At 40.3% G+C, this 17,725-nt stretch overlaps 2 protein-coding genes across 2 annotated transcripts; both read right to left on the reverse strand.

The window, feature by feature from the left end:
• Positions 1-5,640: 5,640 nt before the first annotated feature.
• On the reverse strand, positions 5,641-6,812 carry LOC100894335 (olfactory receptor 51B6-like; the record flags this gene model as incomplete). The annotated part of the gene is made up of 1 exon (XM_017978455.3): positions 5,641-6,812. A coding segment is annotated over one exon (561 nt), but the record flags the coding sequence as incomplete, so codon positions are not given.
• Positions 6,813-7,872: 1,060 nt separating this feature from the next.
• On the reverse strand, positions 7,873-11,021 carry OLFR639 (olfactory receptor 51I2). Its single transcript, XM_017978531.5, has one exon. It carries the CDS (start codon positions 10,928-10,930, stop codon positions 9,980-9,982), a length of 951 nt encoding a protein of 316 aa, XP_017834020.1. The 5' UTR covers positions 10,931-11,021; the 3' UTR covers positions 7,873-9,979.
• Between the last annotated feature and the right edge of the window lie 6,704 nt (positions 11,022-17,725).

Here is a 17,725-nt window from a genome sequence, read left to right on the forward strand (position 1 = left end):
TGCCTTTGCCTCTCTGCAATCGCCAATAAACCAGCTGCCTACTCCCCATTCTGCCCTGCAATGCCCTGTTGCCCATGGTGTGCCCCCAGGCCAACACACACTGGAGCCACTTACTGACCTGTTCATAAGTCTGTTCATTGTTGCCATAGATGTGACTATAAACCCCTAAACCTGTTCAGGATATTGGATCCAACACCACCTTTTTAGGTTATACCTAGAAGCCAAGTTGCAAAGAATATTAGTTTCAGAAATTCCCCCATAAGGCCCACTTCTCTCTCCTCCCTCCTTTTTTATACTCCCAGCCTGAGGGATTTGGAACTTTGGAACAGGAGTCCCTAAGGCTTCTTCCTGCCTATCGGTTTGGCAATTAGCCTCATCTCCAGAAATAGATTTATTTCAAGCATCACATGGAGATAAAAAATAAAATGTTGGGAGGATAATCTTTTTGCTGCAGATTTTTAAAAGGACTTCCAAGACCTTGTCTCTGTATTGAAGCATATGTTACTATAGAAATCAGAGTAGAGAATTACACTAATCCTCTAAGAAAATTTTGCCACCCTACCCCACTTGACACTACCCTTTTGTTTTTAAATTTTTAAGGTAATTGTTAGAGATTTCCCAAGGTTTATTTGAAATGACACAGCACTGAAAACATGATTGTTACAGATGATTTGTGGATACAGTACATATCACCTGTCTTACTTTAGGACAGTCTGTGAAGATGAGTTACATAAATATAAAGCAGTGGAAATATATAGGAGCTGTTCTAAGAGTGTTCTTTAGAGAATGGATAAATATTTTCCATCTTTCAAACCAATCTCACAAAGACAGACGAGAAGACCACTTAGTTGTTCATCCCAACTAGCCTACCTCCAGCCACGGGGGCTGGACAACTAGAAAATCAGGTCCTGCTTTCTCTGAAGGGGCCTCTGCATAGATGCGCTATCCATCATCTCATCCCGAAAAACTGCGCAATACAAACACAGATACTGTCAACCGTTTTGGCAATGGGATGATTGATTTTGACCTGAGGCAAAACTGCAACTGAATCCCAGACAGAATAAGAGCAATACCTATGCAACAATCTTGCATGTTCTTCACATGTACCCCAAAACCTAAAATGCAATTTAAAAATTTAATTTAATTTAATTTAAAAAGAGCAATGCATGTACCAGTGACACTTGAGACACAAAGAGTCACAAAAGAAAGGACAGAAAGCAACTATGTATGCATAGTCTACTGCATACGCAGATCCAACAGTCATGGGACGTAGACTGTGTGACTGTGTGTCCATACATACACAGGTGTGTTGGAAGAAAACATTAAGAACTTTTGTAGCAGTTTAATTTTAAACACGATAAATTTGAAAGGGAGTGAAATCACTTGTTCCCCTCTGGGCAAGGGAATAAGATAATCTTGTACTACAGAATAATTCATCACATCTTCTGTAGGGCAGCCACTCAATACGATGCACCTGGTGCAGATAAATTAAAGTCTGGTCTGGAGAAAGCTACTTTAGAGTTAATGGGAAGGGATCTAGTACAAGAGAGTCTCCACAGCTTGGACAAAGCACAAATAAACCTATCATGAATAACGTGGAAAGGAATAAGAAGTTTCTCCTTCATTTACTTTTTTTCCTCTTATGATTTTGCACACACACTTCATTGATATACCTTCTAAGCTTTAACATCACGTGTAATTCATTAAGATCATAATAGCAAAAGTAAACTCTTCAGGTTTTCATAAACATTTAAAAACCCAGTAATTGAGCTCTTCCCTGGAATACTTGTCACCCTAATCCAAGTGCCAGGTGACACTTTCTGGAAAAGGCCCTTGTAGTTGGCAAGACCTCTGTATTGGAGCCAGTCTGAATTCTTCACATCCATCTGCCAGGCTGCATCCTAGTCAGCTTCAAATCTGAGGGAATCATCATCACCACGTCACCCCTTTGTAAGTTCATCAGAATTTACTGCCTCAAAATCTCGCAGCATTTACACCTCGCAGAGAAATCCAGGAGGCAATCCTGGAGAGGTTTCCCTTGCAGATGCTAATGGTCAGCAGCTCCCCGGCTGGTCAGAAGGTGTGTGAGGAGGGTCCTAGATGGGCTTCTGCTCTGCTGCCAGCTCCGGTGTCTCACTGGTGAGGCCCCAAGAAGCTTCATGCTCAGTGGCCTCCTTGGGCTGTGCATCTATGGTGATTTTGTGTTCTCCTTCCCTTCCTGGTTGGAGGCAGATCCTATGACAACAGAAAGGACGATCTTCTCCTAAGGCGCTACTACTTCCACCACTTCTGGTTGAGTTCTGTCACCGTTTGCACCCTTGGTGGTTCAGTTTCTATTTCAGCCTACTCTAAATTACTCCTTCCTCGGCAGGGAGAGCTGCCTCCCCTGCCTCTGCTTCTTCTCCCAGAAACTCTCCATCTCCTGACATCAAGGTTCCAGTGCCACAACAGCATCAGCTCCAGGTTGATCAAGTTGCAGATCATACTCTAGTCTGTCTGCATTGTGAAAAATGATTTCCTGGATGGGCGAACCCATTAAATGAACAACCAGAAGCTATTGTTGTCTGTAGGTCAGTGCTTGTTGTCCATAGGTCCCGGGGAAATGTCTGAGGCATGGGTGAATGGATCACTTGGCCAGAACCCACAAATACCACCTTAGTCTTGAAAGGGTCAAAGTCAAGACACAGCAAAGTCTCCACTTTCTTCACCTTAGGGAGCTCATTTTGGGAAGGAATCATCATGCTGATCTCTGGAACAAAGTTGTCCTGAAAGAAACTGATGATATTCTCCTGCTGCAGTTCCTTTGTCAGGTGACTTCAGACAGAGATGGGACAGGAGGTCATTTCCTGGTCTGCAAGGGTGACTCAGGTCAGGCTGGCACAGGAGAGGCAGGTGCTAGTGTTTGATTTGAACTAGCTGTTTAGCTGGAGAGGGGTGAACACTCCCTAGGTGGTAAGGACATCTTTGCAATGTGGAGAGGACTCAAATCACTGGGTGTTGGTCCTTGAACGGTGAAGGCCTTGTCAGCGTAGTGGTCACCCCCCAGTTTCGTCATCACTTCATACTGTTCATAGCAAAGCACCACAGTTTCCTTATGAAACTTAGTTTCAAGGCTGGAGATGTTTTTGAAAGTATTGACATAAAATACAATTTGTTTTGACTATAATAATGGTAACTCCTCCTGTAAGTCAGCGTTAAACTCTTCAAACCCTCTCCATGCTTTCTGAGATTCCACTTCTGCCTTAGACAGAGGCTCTCATTCTTCCTCCTGAAGCTCTGCTGAGCCCCATGGAGGTGGGTAGGCACTGGCATAGTCCACCAGCTTCCCTCTGCCCTTGGTGATGTGACTCTTCAAGTCAGGAAATTGACCCAGGTAGGTATCCAGTGCTACCAAGGATCCATGAGTTTTTCGTGGATGTCCTCCCTGAGGACATCACATTTCTCGCCAACCATTTTCACATCTTCCCGCCCAGACCAATCAAGCACATAGACGTCACACAGTGACTCAGCTTCGTCAAGGTCTCTTGAATGCCTTTGATTGCTGCTAAACATCTCTCTAGTCTGGTACCCTCTGCTTCTTGCAGAGGGTCTGAAGTTCTGAACATACCTTTCAAACTGTTCATCTTTTTTCTCATCAGCCTCCTTCGGCTTCTGGAGGACCTTTTTCTGTGCATAGTCGAGTGTCTTCTGGGTGTTCTTGGAGAAAAGATGCCCTCTTGATGTTGGCCAGGCTTGTGGGTCCAGGGAGCTGCAAGGAAATTAGTGCTCAATGTGGCTGGTGGCAGGAGGGGCTGGACAGGGAGGGGAGGAGCACAAGGCGGGATGGTGAGGTCCTTGACCCTACTGTTGGTATGTCCTTCTGGGACCATCGGGAGCCCAGAACTCTGCTCTGTTTCATAGGACTCCACAAAGGGAAACTGAAAGTCCCAGTCTTTCACTTCGCTTAGACTTTTTATCTGGTCTCTTCATCACATCTCTTCTGTTCAGGAAGAACAGAAGGGGAGGAGAGAAACTTTCAGGGGTGTCAGCCAAAGTGTCCATTTACAGAATTTATAAAATATATGATTATCCTAATTATCTTTATACTAGCCTGCTATGGCAGGCTTCAGGATGACTGGACCTGAAGGGTGAATTAAGAAATATATTCTTTGATGTGGCTTAGGTCCTTCTGAATTCATTCCCAAGAGCACAAGGAAGGAAAGAACAGAATGAAGTATAAATTGCCAGTGTCTTGGAAGACAATACAGAGATCAATAACAAACAGACAGAAGAACTAACAGATATAAGAAAAGATGTGGTACACTTTAAATTGTATTTATTTATTTTAATAAAATTATATTTTGTTAAAAATTGTCTATGTGAGAAGTTCTGTAATACAGCAAGGAATAAGAATTATTCAGGATGGTAAAGAATTATCTTTACCATCTTGAAGCACACAGTCAAGAAGCTACAAAAGAGCAAGGCAAATTTCACATGTAATGCAGGCAGACACACAGCCAAGTTGAGTAAAACAAACAAAATCTTTTGGTCTAATCAGATAAAAGTCATTTACTAGCCTGGAAACTATTGTAAAGATATTATTTTAATTTTGTTTTCTCCATGTAATTTATACATCCCAAGAATTCTGGAAAATCCCCACCTTTCTGTGAGTAGTCAGGGCAGCCACAGATCACTTAGAGTGTCAGTATCAGAGGCCAGAGATGAGGGCCATCTAGCTAACTGGCCACAGGGTGGCCCCTTGTGTAGTCCAAGCATTTCATGCCCTGTATTCTGGTCACAAGAATGTCTTTTAAAATTAATTTAAAAATTTAATCCATGTCATTTGAGTCATGGATACTGGCTCTTCACCTGGCCATAGGAGCACACACCCCTTCTCCTCATGCCTACACTCTGAACAGAATCAACTTTGAAAGGTATTTGAAGTCAAAAAAGGCCATTTTATCTTCTAGTTATAAGCACTGCCTCCATCCTCTCCCTTCTTCCCCACCCTCCACATATGACCAACTGTTCCTGAACTCTGCTATTTTGCACACGCCAGACACCCCCATCTGGTCTTATCTAAGATGTACCCATAAGCCAGACCTTTCATACCACTTTACTTTCTGAAAATGCATCTCTCTGTTCAGTAGTAACGGGAATTACCTCATCAAGACAATGGTCATCTGAATTAGAAATTATATCTCTGTTTTTAAATTACTATCAATATTATTTGATAAATATTAATCCAGCTTTTAACTGCACAAATTCCTCATAGAGATACTTTGCCTAGTCTCATCATTTTGAATTGAGGTGAATGGTTTACTCTCATTGAAGAAGTGAGAGTAAAGCTCATTTCTTCACAATGTGCAGTTTTCTAGAGACAGCATCTAGCTCCATGTGAGCAAAAAAGCTAGACGTATGTCCGAGGTCAAGAATGCCCTATTCCTAAGTATGTCAGGACCAATACATGCAGACCAAGTGAAGAGCAATAGGTATTGACTTAAATACTAATGACCCAAATCACAGACCCAAGAACTATATATATAATTGGGTCTATACACACACACACACACACACACACACATATATTATATATGCACACATAAATGAACACACAATTATATATTTAATATATAAATATATAATTTTATACAGGAAAATTTATAGTTTATTTGGGAAACATTCATATTTTATACAGGATGTGCAAGTTTATGATAAGGAAATTAAAAAATACACAATTATAGCTGCAACACTATATTAGCTGCACTGTGGTGATTATGTTGTTCAGCAAGCTGTCCATTATATACAACTGGATTTTAATCATGCTATTTACAGAGGAGCCAAAGCACTCATCTAAAGGTAAAGGCACTCAGGCTTATATATTTAAATTATAAATATGTAAATTATACATCTAATATATATATTAGTGTGTGCATACGTATATGTGTGTGTATGTGTTTAAGTTTGTGTGTATACATATGGTGCCGCCATAGGCTAATGAAACAGTGTGAGTTAAACTACCTGGAGAAAACAACGTCAGTTGAGCACTGAGATATGTGCTTAGTGTTGTACATATTTTATACCACATACAAATTAGCAATAGACAGGCAGGGTGAAATAATGCTCTAAGTAGCAGAGGGAATGGTTGATTTCCACTGAAATGCTGAGGGATTAGTTAGTTCTCACTGAAATGACTTTCTCTAGTTATGCCAGCAATGTCATTATCCTGTCCAGGTTCCCTGAATTATTCCTCAGAGAGCAGTGAAACAAAGTCATGCTCTAGAGTGAGACAGGGAGAATAAGTGAAGTATACCACTCTGAATCTGCTTAGTTTTAATGCTATAGATAACCGGGTTCATAAAAGGTGGGAAAAGGAAGTGGATGTAGCTCACTGTGATGTGAACCACATGAGGAATGTGCTTTCCAAACCTATGAATAAACGTCAGACCAACTACAGTGACATAGAAGACCAGGATGCAGCAGACATGAGAGACACATGTGTTGAGGGCCTTGGCCCTTTCTTCTCCAGAAACAACGCCCATGACAGTCTTGAGAATCAAAATGTAGGAGAAAAAGATCATGAGGAAGTCCAACAAGACCATTGCAAATACAGCTACAACTGGATAGAGATGACTGAAGGTGATGTCAGCACACGCTAGCTTGATGATATCTTGGTGTAGACAGAAGGCATGGGAGAGCACGTGGGATCGACAATAGGGAAACCAGTGTAGGCGAACAACTATTGGCATAATGGACAGACCAGCCCTTGTCAATACCCCCACACCACTCTTCATTACCTGGATGTTGGTCAGGATAGAGGTATATCTTTTTTTTAATAAATATTTTATTGTGTTTTAGGTTTGGGGGTACATGTGAAGAACATGTAAGATTGTTGCATAGCTACATACATGACAATGTGTTTTGCTGCCTTCCTCCCCACCACCTATATCTGGCATTTCTCCCCATATTATCCCTCCCCAATTCCCCACCCTACACTGTCTCTCCCCTAGTTCCCCTCTACAGACCCCAGTGTGTGATGCTCCCCTCCCTGTGTCCATGTGTTTTCATTTTTCAACACCTGCCTATGAGTGAGAATATGTGGTGTTTGATTTTCTGTTCTTGTGTTCTAAATGATGGTTTCCAGGTTCATCTTTGTCCCTACAAAGGACACAGACTCATCATTTTTTGTGGCTGCATAGTATTCCATGGAGTACATTTGACACATTTTCTTTGAACAGTCTATCATAAATTGGCATTTGGGTTGGTTCCAGGTCTTTGCTGTTGTAAACAGTGCTGCAAGGAACATACATGTGCATGTGTCTTTATAATAGAATGCTTTATAATCCTTTGGGTATATACCCAGTAATGGGATTGCTGGGTCAAGTGCAATCTATTTCTAGATCCTTGAGGAATCATCACCCTGTCTTCCACAATGGCTGAACTAATTTACACTCCCACCAACAGTGTAGGAGTGTTCCTATTTCTCCACATCCTCTCCGGCATCTGTTGTCTCCTGACTTTTTAATGATCACCATTCTAACTGGCGTGAGATGATACCTCAATGTGGTTTTGATTTGTTTTTAAAATTTCCCAGTACATTTAAAAGTTATATTTACACTATACTATAGTCTGTTAAATGTTTAATAGCATGATATCTAAAAATGTACATATGTTAATTAAAAATATTGTTTTAAAATGCTAACAAAATGAGCATATGCTGCTGGAAAGATGGTGCAGATAGATTTGCTCAACACAGGGTTATCACAAACCTTCAATTTGTAGAAAATGCAATGTCTATGAGGTGAAGCATGAAATGATCCATAGTTACAGATGTTGTAGTTTTTATATTAGAAAGTACATAAATAAAAATTGAATGACTACTGTTATAAATATGAAACGACCTTTGCAAAGATGATGACAGTGAGAGAAATCTAACATGACTGACACCATCTTGATTCTGGCCTCACAGGCTGGCTATCTTCACTCATTTATGGGCATTAGCCAACCTAACCATATGTAGAATGTAGTTTATAGTTTAACTTAGAAGCAAGGATCATCATAGTCCTTCCCCAAAACTAATCACCTCCTTGACAGAGGCTGAAAATGCCTTTGTCAGGCTAATGAAAGACCACAAGATTAGAAATAAGAAATGGGCCTGAATTCCACTGAAACGTAGGTACACTTTTTACAATCCCGTACTGCTTCAAACTGATGTGGCCAGAGGTCACAAGATTTGTGACTTCTCCATTTGGTCCTATAGTTCACATCACTACTATAGAACTTAAGATTGGTATTTTGAGATGTTTTTCAGATTGATCCCATCCAGACTTGTGACTCATGACTCAGCTGGTCCTCTATCCACATCCCCCATCCTCCACAACAAAAAGCACACAGAGAAGCAGACTTAGCACATGAGGACCATTTTCTACACCTTTATTATTACATCCCCAACCAATCAATAGCAGCACCTATTCCCTAGTCCCCTACCCACAAAACCATTCTTGAAAAACCCCAACCTTCGAGCATTTGGGGAGACTGATTTGAGTAATAACTCCATCTCCTGTGTGGCTAATCTAGTGTCAATAAGCTCTTTACTACAATACTAGGGTTTTAGTCTGTGCAGTGGGCTGGAAGAACCCATCAGTGATTACAAACACACTAAGCATTTCAAAGAAGTCACAGTGTAAAGACAACCCTTGTAAGCTGGATGAGTCAAGGAGAATAATTTGTGGTGAGGACAATATTTTCATTGTAATTGAAGGCCCTGAAGTGAGTGAGAATGATCAGTGATGCTAATCACTGATCAATCAGTACAGTTCTATAAATCCACTTTATACAAAGGCCTGTGTGTTTAGGAGATGAGAAGATGGCCATTCCCATTTGACCAAGGTTTTCAAGAAGCCTAAGCAAACATAGGCAGATGCAGAGGGGAGAGGACACACTAGGCCCATGCTTATGGGGCGGAGGAGGAGGCAGAATGGGGAACAGGTAAGAATATAAGCACCATGTGCATGGTAAAGCCGCAGAAACATGAACGGAAAGGAGGAACTAGAAAAAGGATATCCAGGCACAGTGATATCAGACTTATTTGACAATAAGTGTTTATCTAAAAATAGAGCCTGTGATTGTACTAAAGAAGGATTTGTTGCTTTTGCTGGGACTCTTAGAATCTGTAGCCTGGGCATTGTGAGGTTGTTCATATTTTTCTTTATGCTTCAGTTGAGGTCTTCCATTGAACTGAATGAATGGTCAGCCATTCATTCTCAGAGTGTCATGGTACAGAAATTCTGGGTGTGAGACCATTGCATGGCAAGTTTTAGGAAGAGTCTGTTTTCTTACATAATGGTAGTTTGCTTCATAGGTATATATAAGCAACAATTAAACAATTTATTGTTTGACCAAGAATATTTTTGAGAGTGAAAGAAAGTAATATTAATAATAATGCTAAGGACAACAGATGTAAACCATGAATATCTGGAGAAAACCAGAAAGCATGCTCACCTTACTCAAAGACAGTTCCTAGGATAATATTTTTTTAATTGGAAGATATGGGTTAGGTAGTTCCTACCCCATATGGGTTAGTTCCTTACTAAGTTAGTTCCTACCTAACCCATTAAAATAGAAATTTTGCTTTATTTAAATTTAAATTTCATTAAGTCTCAAACTTTTACCGTTAACTCACTAATTGTCAGGCTTTTTTGCTAGGAGTTTTGAGAAAATGAGGACAAGGAAAATCCATTATTTCTGTTCCAAAGTCACCATATCTGGTTAGAAGAGAAAGTCATGTATGTGTGTGCACACAGAGACACACATATACAAATAAAATGTGAGATGGAAAGGGTTAGGATTAACGCTTGTGTTTCAGAGTTTTGAGCCTGTTGCAACACTTTGAATTCCTTGTTCCTATTCCTCCTCAAAACCTCTAGTGTAGAGCTTTGCCCATAGCAGAAACGTTATCAGAGTATGAATTTAATGACAGTTCCTAACTCTTTGTAGTAATTCAGAGTAATTCCCTCTTACAGGAGAACAAGGTGAGAATTCCCTGTCGGATTGGCTGGGTCTTAACGCTATAAATGATGGGATTAAGCACAGGTGGCACAAAAAGGTAGATGCTAGACATAAGTGTGTGGACGATGGGTGAAGCATGTTTGGCAGAACGATGCATCACAGACACGCCGATCATGGGCACGTAGTATATAAGCACTGCACAAATATGTGACACACATGTGTTGAGTGCCTTCCACCTTCCCTCTCCAGAAGCAATGCCCCGCACTGTATAAAGAATGAAGACATAAGAGACCACGATGAGCAATGAGTCCAGCCCAAAAGTTGCGAGAACAATGGCCAAGCCCAGGATGCTGTTGAGTTTAGTATCTGCACAAGGCAGCTGGATCAGATCTGAGTGGAGGCAGTAGGAGTGTGAGAGGACATTAGTGTGACAATAGGGCAGTTGCCTCAAAAGGATGGGAAGTGGAGCCATGAGTGCCGCACTCTTCAGTGTAATGCCCAGACCCATGCAAATAATACGGGGCAGGGGCAGGATGGCTGTATAGCGCAGAGGGTTGTAGATGGCTACAAAGCGGTCATAGCTCATGGCCAGTAGGACCCCTGACTCCATGCAGGAGAAAGTGTGAATGAAGAACATCTGGGCCAGGCAGCCATCAAAATCAGCCCTGCGGGCATCAAACCAAAGAATTCCCATAACAGTAGGCAGTGTAGACACAGAGATGCCCACCTCAGTGACAGCCAACATGGAGAGAAATAGGTACATGGGTTCATGGAGGGCAGGGTTCTCCTGCACTGCTGCTATAATTAAGATGTTTCCCACAATGGCCACAACATACATGGTGAAGAAAGGGATGGAGAGCCAACCATGTTGGGCCTCCAGTCCTGGGATGCCAGTCAGGAAGACAGATAGGAGGTCAAGACTTTCATTGCTTTCAGTGCTCATGCCACCAACAGCAGAAATCAGTCTTCACCTGACATTTGAAAAAGACTGAAGTTAGCCCCCACCTGTTGGATCTTCTGCCTTAGTGACCAACCTGAAAAGCTGAAGAAAAGAGATAGGGCAGGGAGTGAGAAAGTTGGAGTCGTCTATGTCATTCTGAATAAAAATATAACAGATATCCTCGTCTCTCCTCCTGTTCTCCTGGGTTCCAGATTCCTAAATGTTACTTGGAAAAGAAAATATTTCACATTGCTCCATCTCTTTAAGTTTTTTTAAATGTTTTGAATATTTTTAATGGATACTTAATATTTGTACATATTTTTAGTATATATGTGATATTGTGTCACATGCATAAAACATATAATGGTTAAGTTGAGATATTGAGAATATCCATCACCTTGAGTGCTTATTACTTCTATGTATTGGGAACATGTCAATTCCTCTCTTTCAGCTTCTTTGAAAAATGTAATTCATTTTTGTTAACTATAGTTACTTTACTCTGCTGTCAAACATTAGAACTAACTCCTACTATCTAACTGTATGTTTGTAGCTATTAACCAGCCTCTCCTACCCTTAACACACATACCTTCCCACCCTCTGGTAACTATCAGTCTATACTCTAATTACATAGTACCAACTTTTTAGCTCCCATATTTGAGTAAGAACATGCAATATTTCAGACTACTCAATCTTGTGAAAGACAGCATGGCTTAAAAATTAAGAGCAGAAGCTTTGAAATAAATCAGACCTGGGTCAAAATCCATACTCAGCCAGTTACTAAATGGGTGATGTGTGCAACTTATTTATATTCTGATCCAAAGTTTTATTCTGTTTGGTTTTGGTTTGGTTTAGTTTGATTTGGTTTTTAACTTGTAACATGAATATAATAATACTATTCTTTTTCTTGTGAGAGAAAATTAATGTCACATATTTAGTATTTTGAAGCTCTGCAAATGGATTCTAGAAGACTTTAGTTTGAACTCGAGTTGAGTTTACTTTGGGGAACCTCGAGCAGGTAATTTAACCTTACTAAGCCTCAGTATTTCTACCCGTAAACTGGGGATATAAATACACCTTTCTGGTAGGTTTTTTTTGTAAGGATGAGCAAGATACTACGTGGCATATTGAATAAGATGTTTTATTCTTAGAGAGACACCAGGACCCAGAGAGAAAGAATGAATAACATGCCACAGCTTAAGAGTCATTTCTGCAGAGCCTGTTTCTGCAAAGTAAAGTCAACTCGAGTTCAAACTAAAGTCTTCTAGAATCCATTTGCAGAGCTTCAAAATACTAAATGTGTGACAATAATTTTCTCATTTTCTCTTACAAGAAAAAGAATAGTATTATTATATTCATGTTACAAGTTAAAAGCTAGATTACACTTTAGCTTTATGATCCTCTCTTGTAGTTAGGTTACCAATTTCACTATGGACACTATGGAGATGAAAGCAAACTGTGGTCTGAAGTCTGATCCAGGTTGCAGTCATCAGAAATAACTGAGGTATAGCTTTGACAATGTGAATCTTAGAAGGAAAGAACTCCTAGTAAAGAATCACCTCCATGAATCCCCATTCCACATCAGAGAGGAAAAAATGGTTTGAATGAAAGTGAGACTATGGTTTCAGAAAGTTGAAAAAGGGAGAAATAGGAATATGGATGATGAAGGATATAAGCATTTCGGGTGAAAATTATGATAATACACAAATTGCCTCTGAATTAGAAACAAAGTTTAGAAAAACTATCAAAGATGTCGTGGCTTCTAAAAGACCATATTTAACCAAGAATACATGCAGAAATCAAAGACACAAAGATACAAGATTCCCTCAATGGCCAAGAGATCAGAGAGAAATAGCTAGAACCAGTCAGAAGGAGAAAATAATATATAATGTAATGTAATGCAATGTAACATAACATAGTTAATGTAATATAACATACTAAATTAAATTTGGAAAATTAATTTTTTAAAGACAATAACAGTGAAGTAGAAAGCGTGTTCCTGGCTGATATAAACACTGAATTACTTCCAATTACCAGTTCACACATTCACTCAACAGATTTGATGTATGAGTCAACGTTGATGTATGAGTCAATGACCCAATGTTGATGTGAAATTGTCCATACATCTGAAGAGTTTAATAAGAATGCTCTGCTGGAATAAGTGTATAGTCAGGAGAATGTATTGCCAAGGAAATACAAAGAGCTATGACCTCCAGAAGTTGGATACCAGCCTGGGCAACATAGAAAGACCCCCATATGTACAAAAAGTTAAAATTTTAAAGATTAGCTGGGGATGGTAACACATGTCTGTAGTCCAGTTACTTGGGAAGCTGAGGCAGAAGAATAGCTTGAATCCAGGAGTTCCAGGCTGCAGTGAGCTATGATTGCAACACTGTACTTCAGCCTCGGCAACAGAAAGAGATCTTATCTCCAAAAGAATAAAAAAGAGCTATGAGTTTGGAGACAAGAACGATGTAATTATGCGAATGATCCTAGGTCCTGCATTCTCTTACTTTCTACACTCTTTTTTTTTTTTTTTTTTTTTGAAATGGAGTTTCGCTCTTGTTACCCAGGCTGGAGTGCAATGGCGCAATCTCGGCTCACCGCAAACTCTACCTCCTGGGTTCAGGCAATTCTCCTGCCTCAGCCTCCGGAGTAGCTGGGATTACAGGCACGCGCCACTATGCCCAGCTATTTTTTGTATTTTTAGTAGACAGGGTTTCACCATGTTGACCAGGATGGTCTTGATCTCTTGACCTCGTGATCCACTTTCTACACTCTTTAGGCACCAGTTCTGCTGAAATCCTGAGCATTCTGTCTCTGTGCTCCCTCAAAATGAATGACTTTCCTGACATGTGAAATGTGTTTCCTTGTGCCTATTAATTTATTTATCTTGAGTCTACCTTATTGATCAGTAGTTCTCAGCCTTTGCTACACATCAGAATCACCTGGAGAACTTAAAAAACCCAGTTCTCTGGTAACATCCCATACCAATTAAAGTAGAATCTCAGGATGTGGTATCTAATTATCAATGTTTTAAAGCTCTTCAGGTGAACCCGATGTTGAGAACCACCCCAGATTCATTTTGTGACATGCCGTACCTTTACAGTGATGGTGTTTTAGGCTAAAATGAAATTTGCAAGCTCTCCCTGTCTCCCCCGCATGACTTTCAGATAAATTTCCTACTCCATTATGGACTTACAAGTTCAACGTTTATTTGTGTTTCATCATCTACTAGACCATTCAGCACCCTAAATCTCCTCTGAAATAATTAGATTTGCTTATAATACTCCAGTGTGGTACCTACAGATGTAGCCTAGGTTTTGGGGCTAGTGCACCTCTCTAGAGGCTCAGTTAAGGGACAGAAGGGCTTGGCAGGACTCTCGAATCTGTCTAATGATCTCTCCTGAAGACCCTGACCTGCCTAACCTGAGGATGCTGGCCCCTGGTAAAACATCATCTTCAGCAAGAAGCAACAATCAAGCCTTGGAAGGACCATAGACCAATGTCTATGGTCTCCTAGACATTGCCATACTGTTCCCAGTCCTGTGTGCTACTCTTTTCATACAGGACCTTGTTGAAGTCAAAATAATCCAATGCTGTGTATACCCGCTTTCCAGCTCATGGTGTCTCACCCTGCTTGGCTGCTGGTGGGCCCTACTGCAGTCTCCTCTGGTCAAAATGAAGCATCATTCATTCCTTCAATGTCTCTAACATGACTTAATTCCCTTTACTTTTTGCATGTAATGCAGTCAGTTTAACTCCTATTTAGAATATAGAAGCAAGAACTGAAGGTACTTCAGTTACAGCCTAAGTAGTATATTCATCGAGGAGACCATAGCTATGGTCTGTCAATACCTGTGTATGTTTGCATAGTTGGCCACAATTTAAAAATCCTCAAATCTCACTTTTACATAGGTTTTCTATAGAAAGAACAATATTCATTCAAATATGCTGTGGTCTCCCAGCCACATTCAGATAAGGCTGCCAGAGACTGCTTTCACAGTGAAAGACACATGGATGATCACACATCAGGGTTTGAGAACTTGCCTCTATTCTACCTAGGAAACCATAGCTCCAAAAAATTAACTCAATCTGTAGATGGAAAATGATAACCAGAGGGGCAATTGCTTCACTCCTAATATACTTCATTTGAATCTCATAACAACCATATCCAGTGACTTTCCTGAAACCAGTAAGTGGCTGATCTGGAACTAGAATCTAGTTCTTCCAATTATAAGTCCCATGGTCTTCCCTACAGAGGCCAACTGCCAACCTTCTAAAGCTAAAGACATCTAAATGAGAAAAATGGGAAGATGCTGGAGAAATTGGTCATGCTTATTTTTCCAGGCAGAGAAAAAGGCTGAATGGCAAAGAGATTTTTTTTCTAGCCTCCTATGTAAACTGGAGGTCAGGTGGTAGGGAACAGGGGTTGTTAAGTTACCTTTAAAAATGGCCCCATCTCAAAAGTCCTCAAATGCTGTAATCAACTTAACAGGCTCTCTAGAATCTGAAACAAGAGTCCAGTTTGGTACCCACTGAGAGAATGTCCATCTTTATCCAATGATCACCTTCAACATTCCCAGTGATGGGGAGTTTATTGCATCCCTTAACCACTATCATGTTCAGATCCCATAGATATTAAGTGTTTTCTTACGTTGGGCTTAAACATGCTTTCTCCCACATTATAGATAGTGTTACAGACTCAGAGACATAATAATCTTAATCAGGTATTACATGAATATTGCTCATGGAAAGTTATTTTCTTGCAGAACATTTACATTAATTTGTAAACATATATTTGTCTAATGCTTGTATCCCTTCTAGATCATAAATTCTAAGAAGAGTGGATGATATTGACTGCTTTTGTTTGTTATCACTAGATATCCCATACTAGCACAGGGTCAAATACATAGCAGATGCTTAATAAATATTTTAATTAGATGAATAAATAACTGAATGAATATAGAGTATCTGAGGTTTCGGTGGTTACATCCTGTTATCTTTCCTTTTTCTCATAACCTGTCCTAAATCTCTTTAGCTATTTCTCAAAGGGTCTGACTCTAGAATTCCACACCACAGAAGTCCTCATGTCAGAGTGACCAATGGATTAGTCCAGTGTAATATGAATCAGCATTGTGATTAGCTTACAACAAATCTGTAGTTTTTTCTAACACTATTTAGCAGAAATAATAACTTTCTCATCTGTAACTTTGTAATATTTCACACAGACTTTTTCTATTTTATTAAAATTACATGTTTACCTCCTTCCTGTCAGATTTTGAGCTCTTTTAGGAGCGGATTTGTACCTGGTTCATCCTGACCTTCCCAACACATGAAATGATTCTGACACAAAGATATGCTCAAAAAATCATTAATTAATAAAATATGAATATACTACTTAGGCTCTAACTGAAGTACCTTTAGTTCTTGCTTCTATATTCTAAATAAGAGTTAAACTGTCTGCATTACATGCAAAAAGTAAAGGGAACGAAGTCACATTAAGGACGTTGAAGGAATGAATGATGCTTCATTTTGACCAGAGGAGACTGCAGTAGAGACGGGTTGGGATCAGTGTGACAGGTGCTGAGCCATATATGGAGGTCACAGGGTGACAGTCTGGGGTTCATGTAAGAAACATTTTTTCTAAAATCACAATGAAATAATAAGCTTCTGGGCAGTGAAGGTGTTCATGCAAAGACTGAATAATTCTTCCTGCAAGTTGTGGAAAGAGAATGTCAGCATCTGCTGCATCGGGGTTAATGGACTTTAAACTCTCTTTCTGCTCACAGGCCTAAGGTTCCAGACTGGCAAGGTCTCTCCTATTCAGTGACAGAATCCCATGCCTGTGGATCTGTGTGGGACAGAAGAGAGGCAAGTTCTCAACTCCTTCTGTGTGATCATCCATGTGTCTTTCACTGCTAAAGCAGTCACCAGCAGGTTTATCTGAAAGTGGCTGGGAGATCACAAGGGTATTTGAATGAATATTGTTCTTTTTATAGAAAATCTAAGTAAAAGTGAGATTCAAGGATTTTTAAATTGAGGCCAACTATGCGAACATACACAGGTATTGATAGAGATTCACCCAAAGATTCAGAGACATGATAAGAGAATTTGAGAGAACCACACAGAAGCACAAACAGAATCATAGATAGAAAAATACTGATGGTATACATAACTCAAAGATTCAAACTGATCAAACTCACCTGAGAGAGCTTTGTGACATGAGAGCTGGACCAGAGGCAGAGGACCAGAGCTCACAATGGCTTCAGAATGGGCCTCAGGTGGGCACTAGCCAAGGGAGGAGGCTTACTTTATGTCTCTGTGGGAGAGTTCCCAGATGCCAGGACCCCTGGGGTCCTGTTTTGCCTGAGTGTGATGCTGTGCTGGGGATGGGGAAAGCAGAGGGGTTAGACCTTACCTTGGGAATAAAAGGAAAAAGCAAACAAAGAAACAAGAAGCCACTTCAGCTGGAGATACTGTCTTCTCTCCACTGAGAAAATGAAATTTCAACTCCTTTTTTATGATGAAGAAGTTGGAGACAAATACTCCAAACTTCATAGCAACACTCCTACAGCTATCCAGTCTCAAAACTGGTACTCGGTGCCCAGAACCCAGAGTCTAGATCCCTGAATTCTGAGCTTAAAACTCGGACCTCAGGCAGAACCTAAGCTTACATCTCAGAGACCAGAACTTGAAAGCCAGAGACAACTCCAGGATTTAAGCAATAGAGGATATGACCCGGCTGCCTCAGTTAACTTATTACTACACTTCGCTCCTGAATTCCTGCTCCCAAAGCCT

The sequence above is a fragment of the Callithrix jacchus genome, chromosome 10, assembly GCF_049354715.1.
Source record: "Callithrix jacchus isolate 240 chromosome 10, calJac240_pri, whole genome shotgun sequence".
Taxonomy (NCBI): domain Eukaryota; kingdom Metazoa; phylum Chordata; class Mammalia; order Primates; family Cebidae; genus Callithrix; species Callithrix jacchus.

Bases quoted from the DNA above. Each gene is read 5' to 3' on its own strand.
- OLFR639 (XM_017978531.5), bottom strand. From the start codon at position 10,930: ATGAGCACTGAAAGCAATGAAAGTCTTGACCTCCTATCTGTCTTCCTG.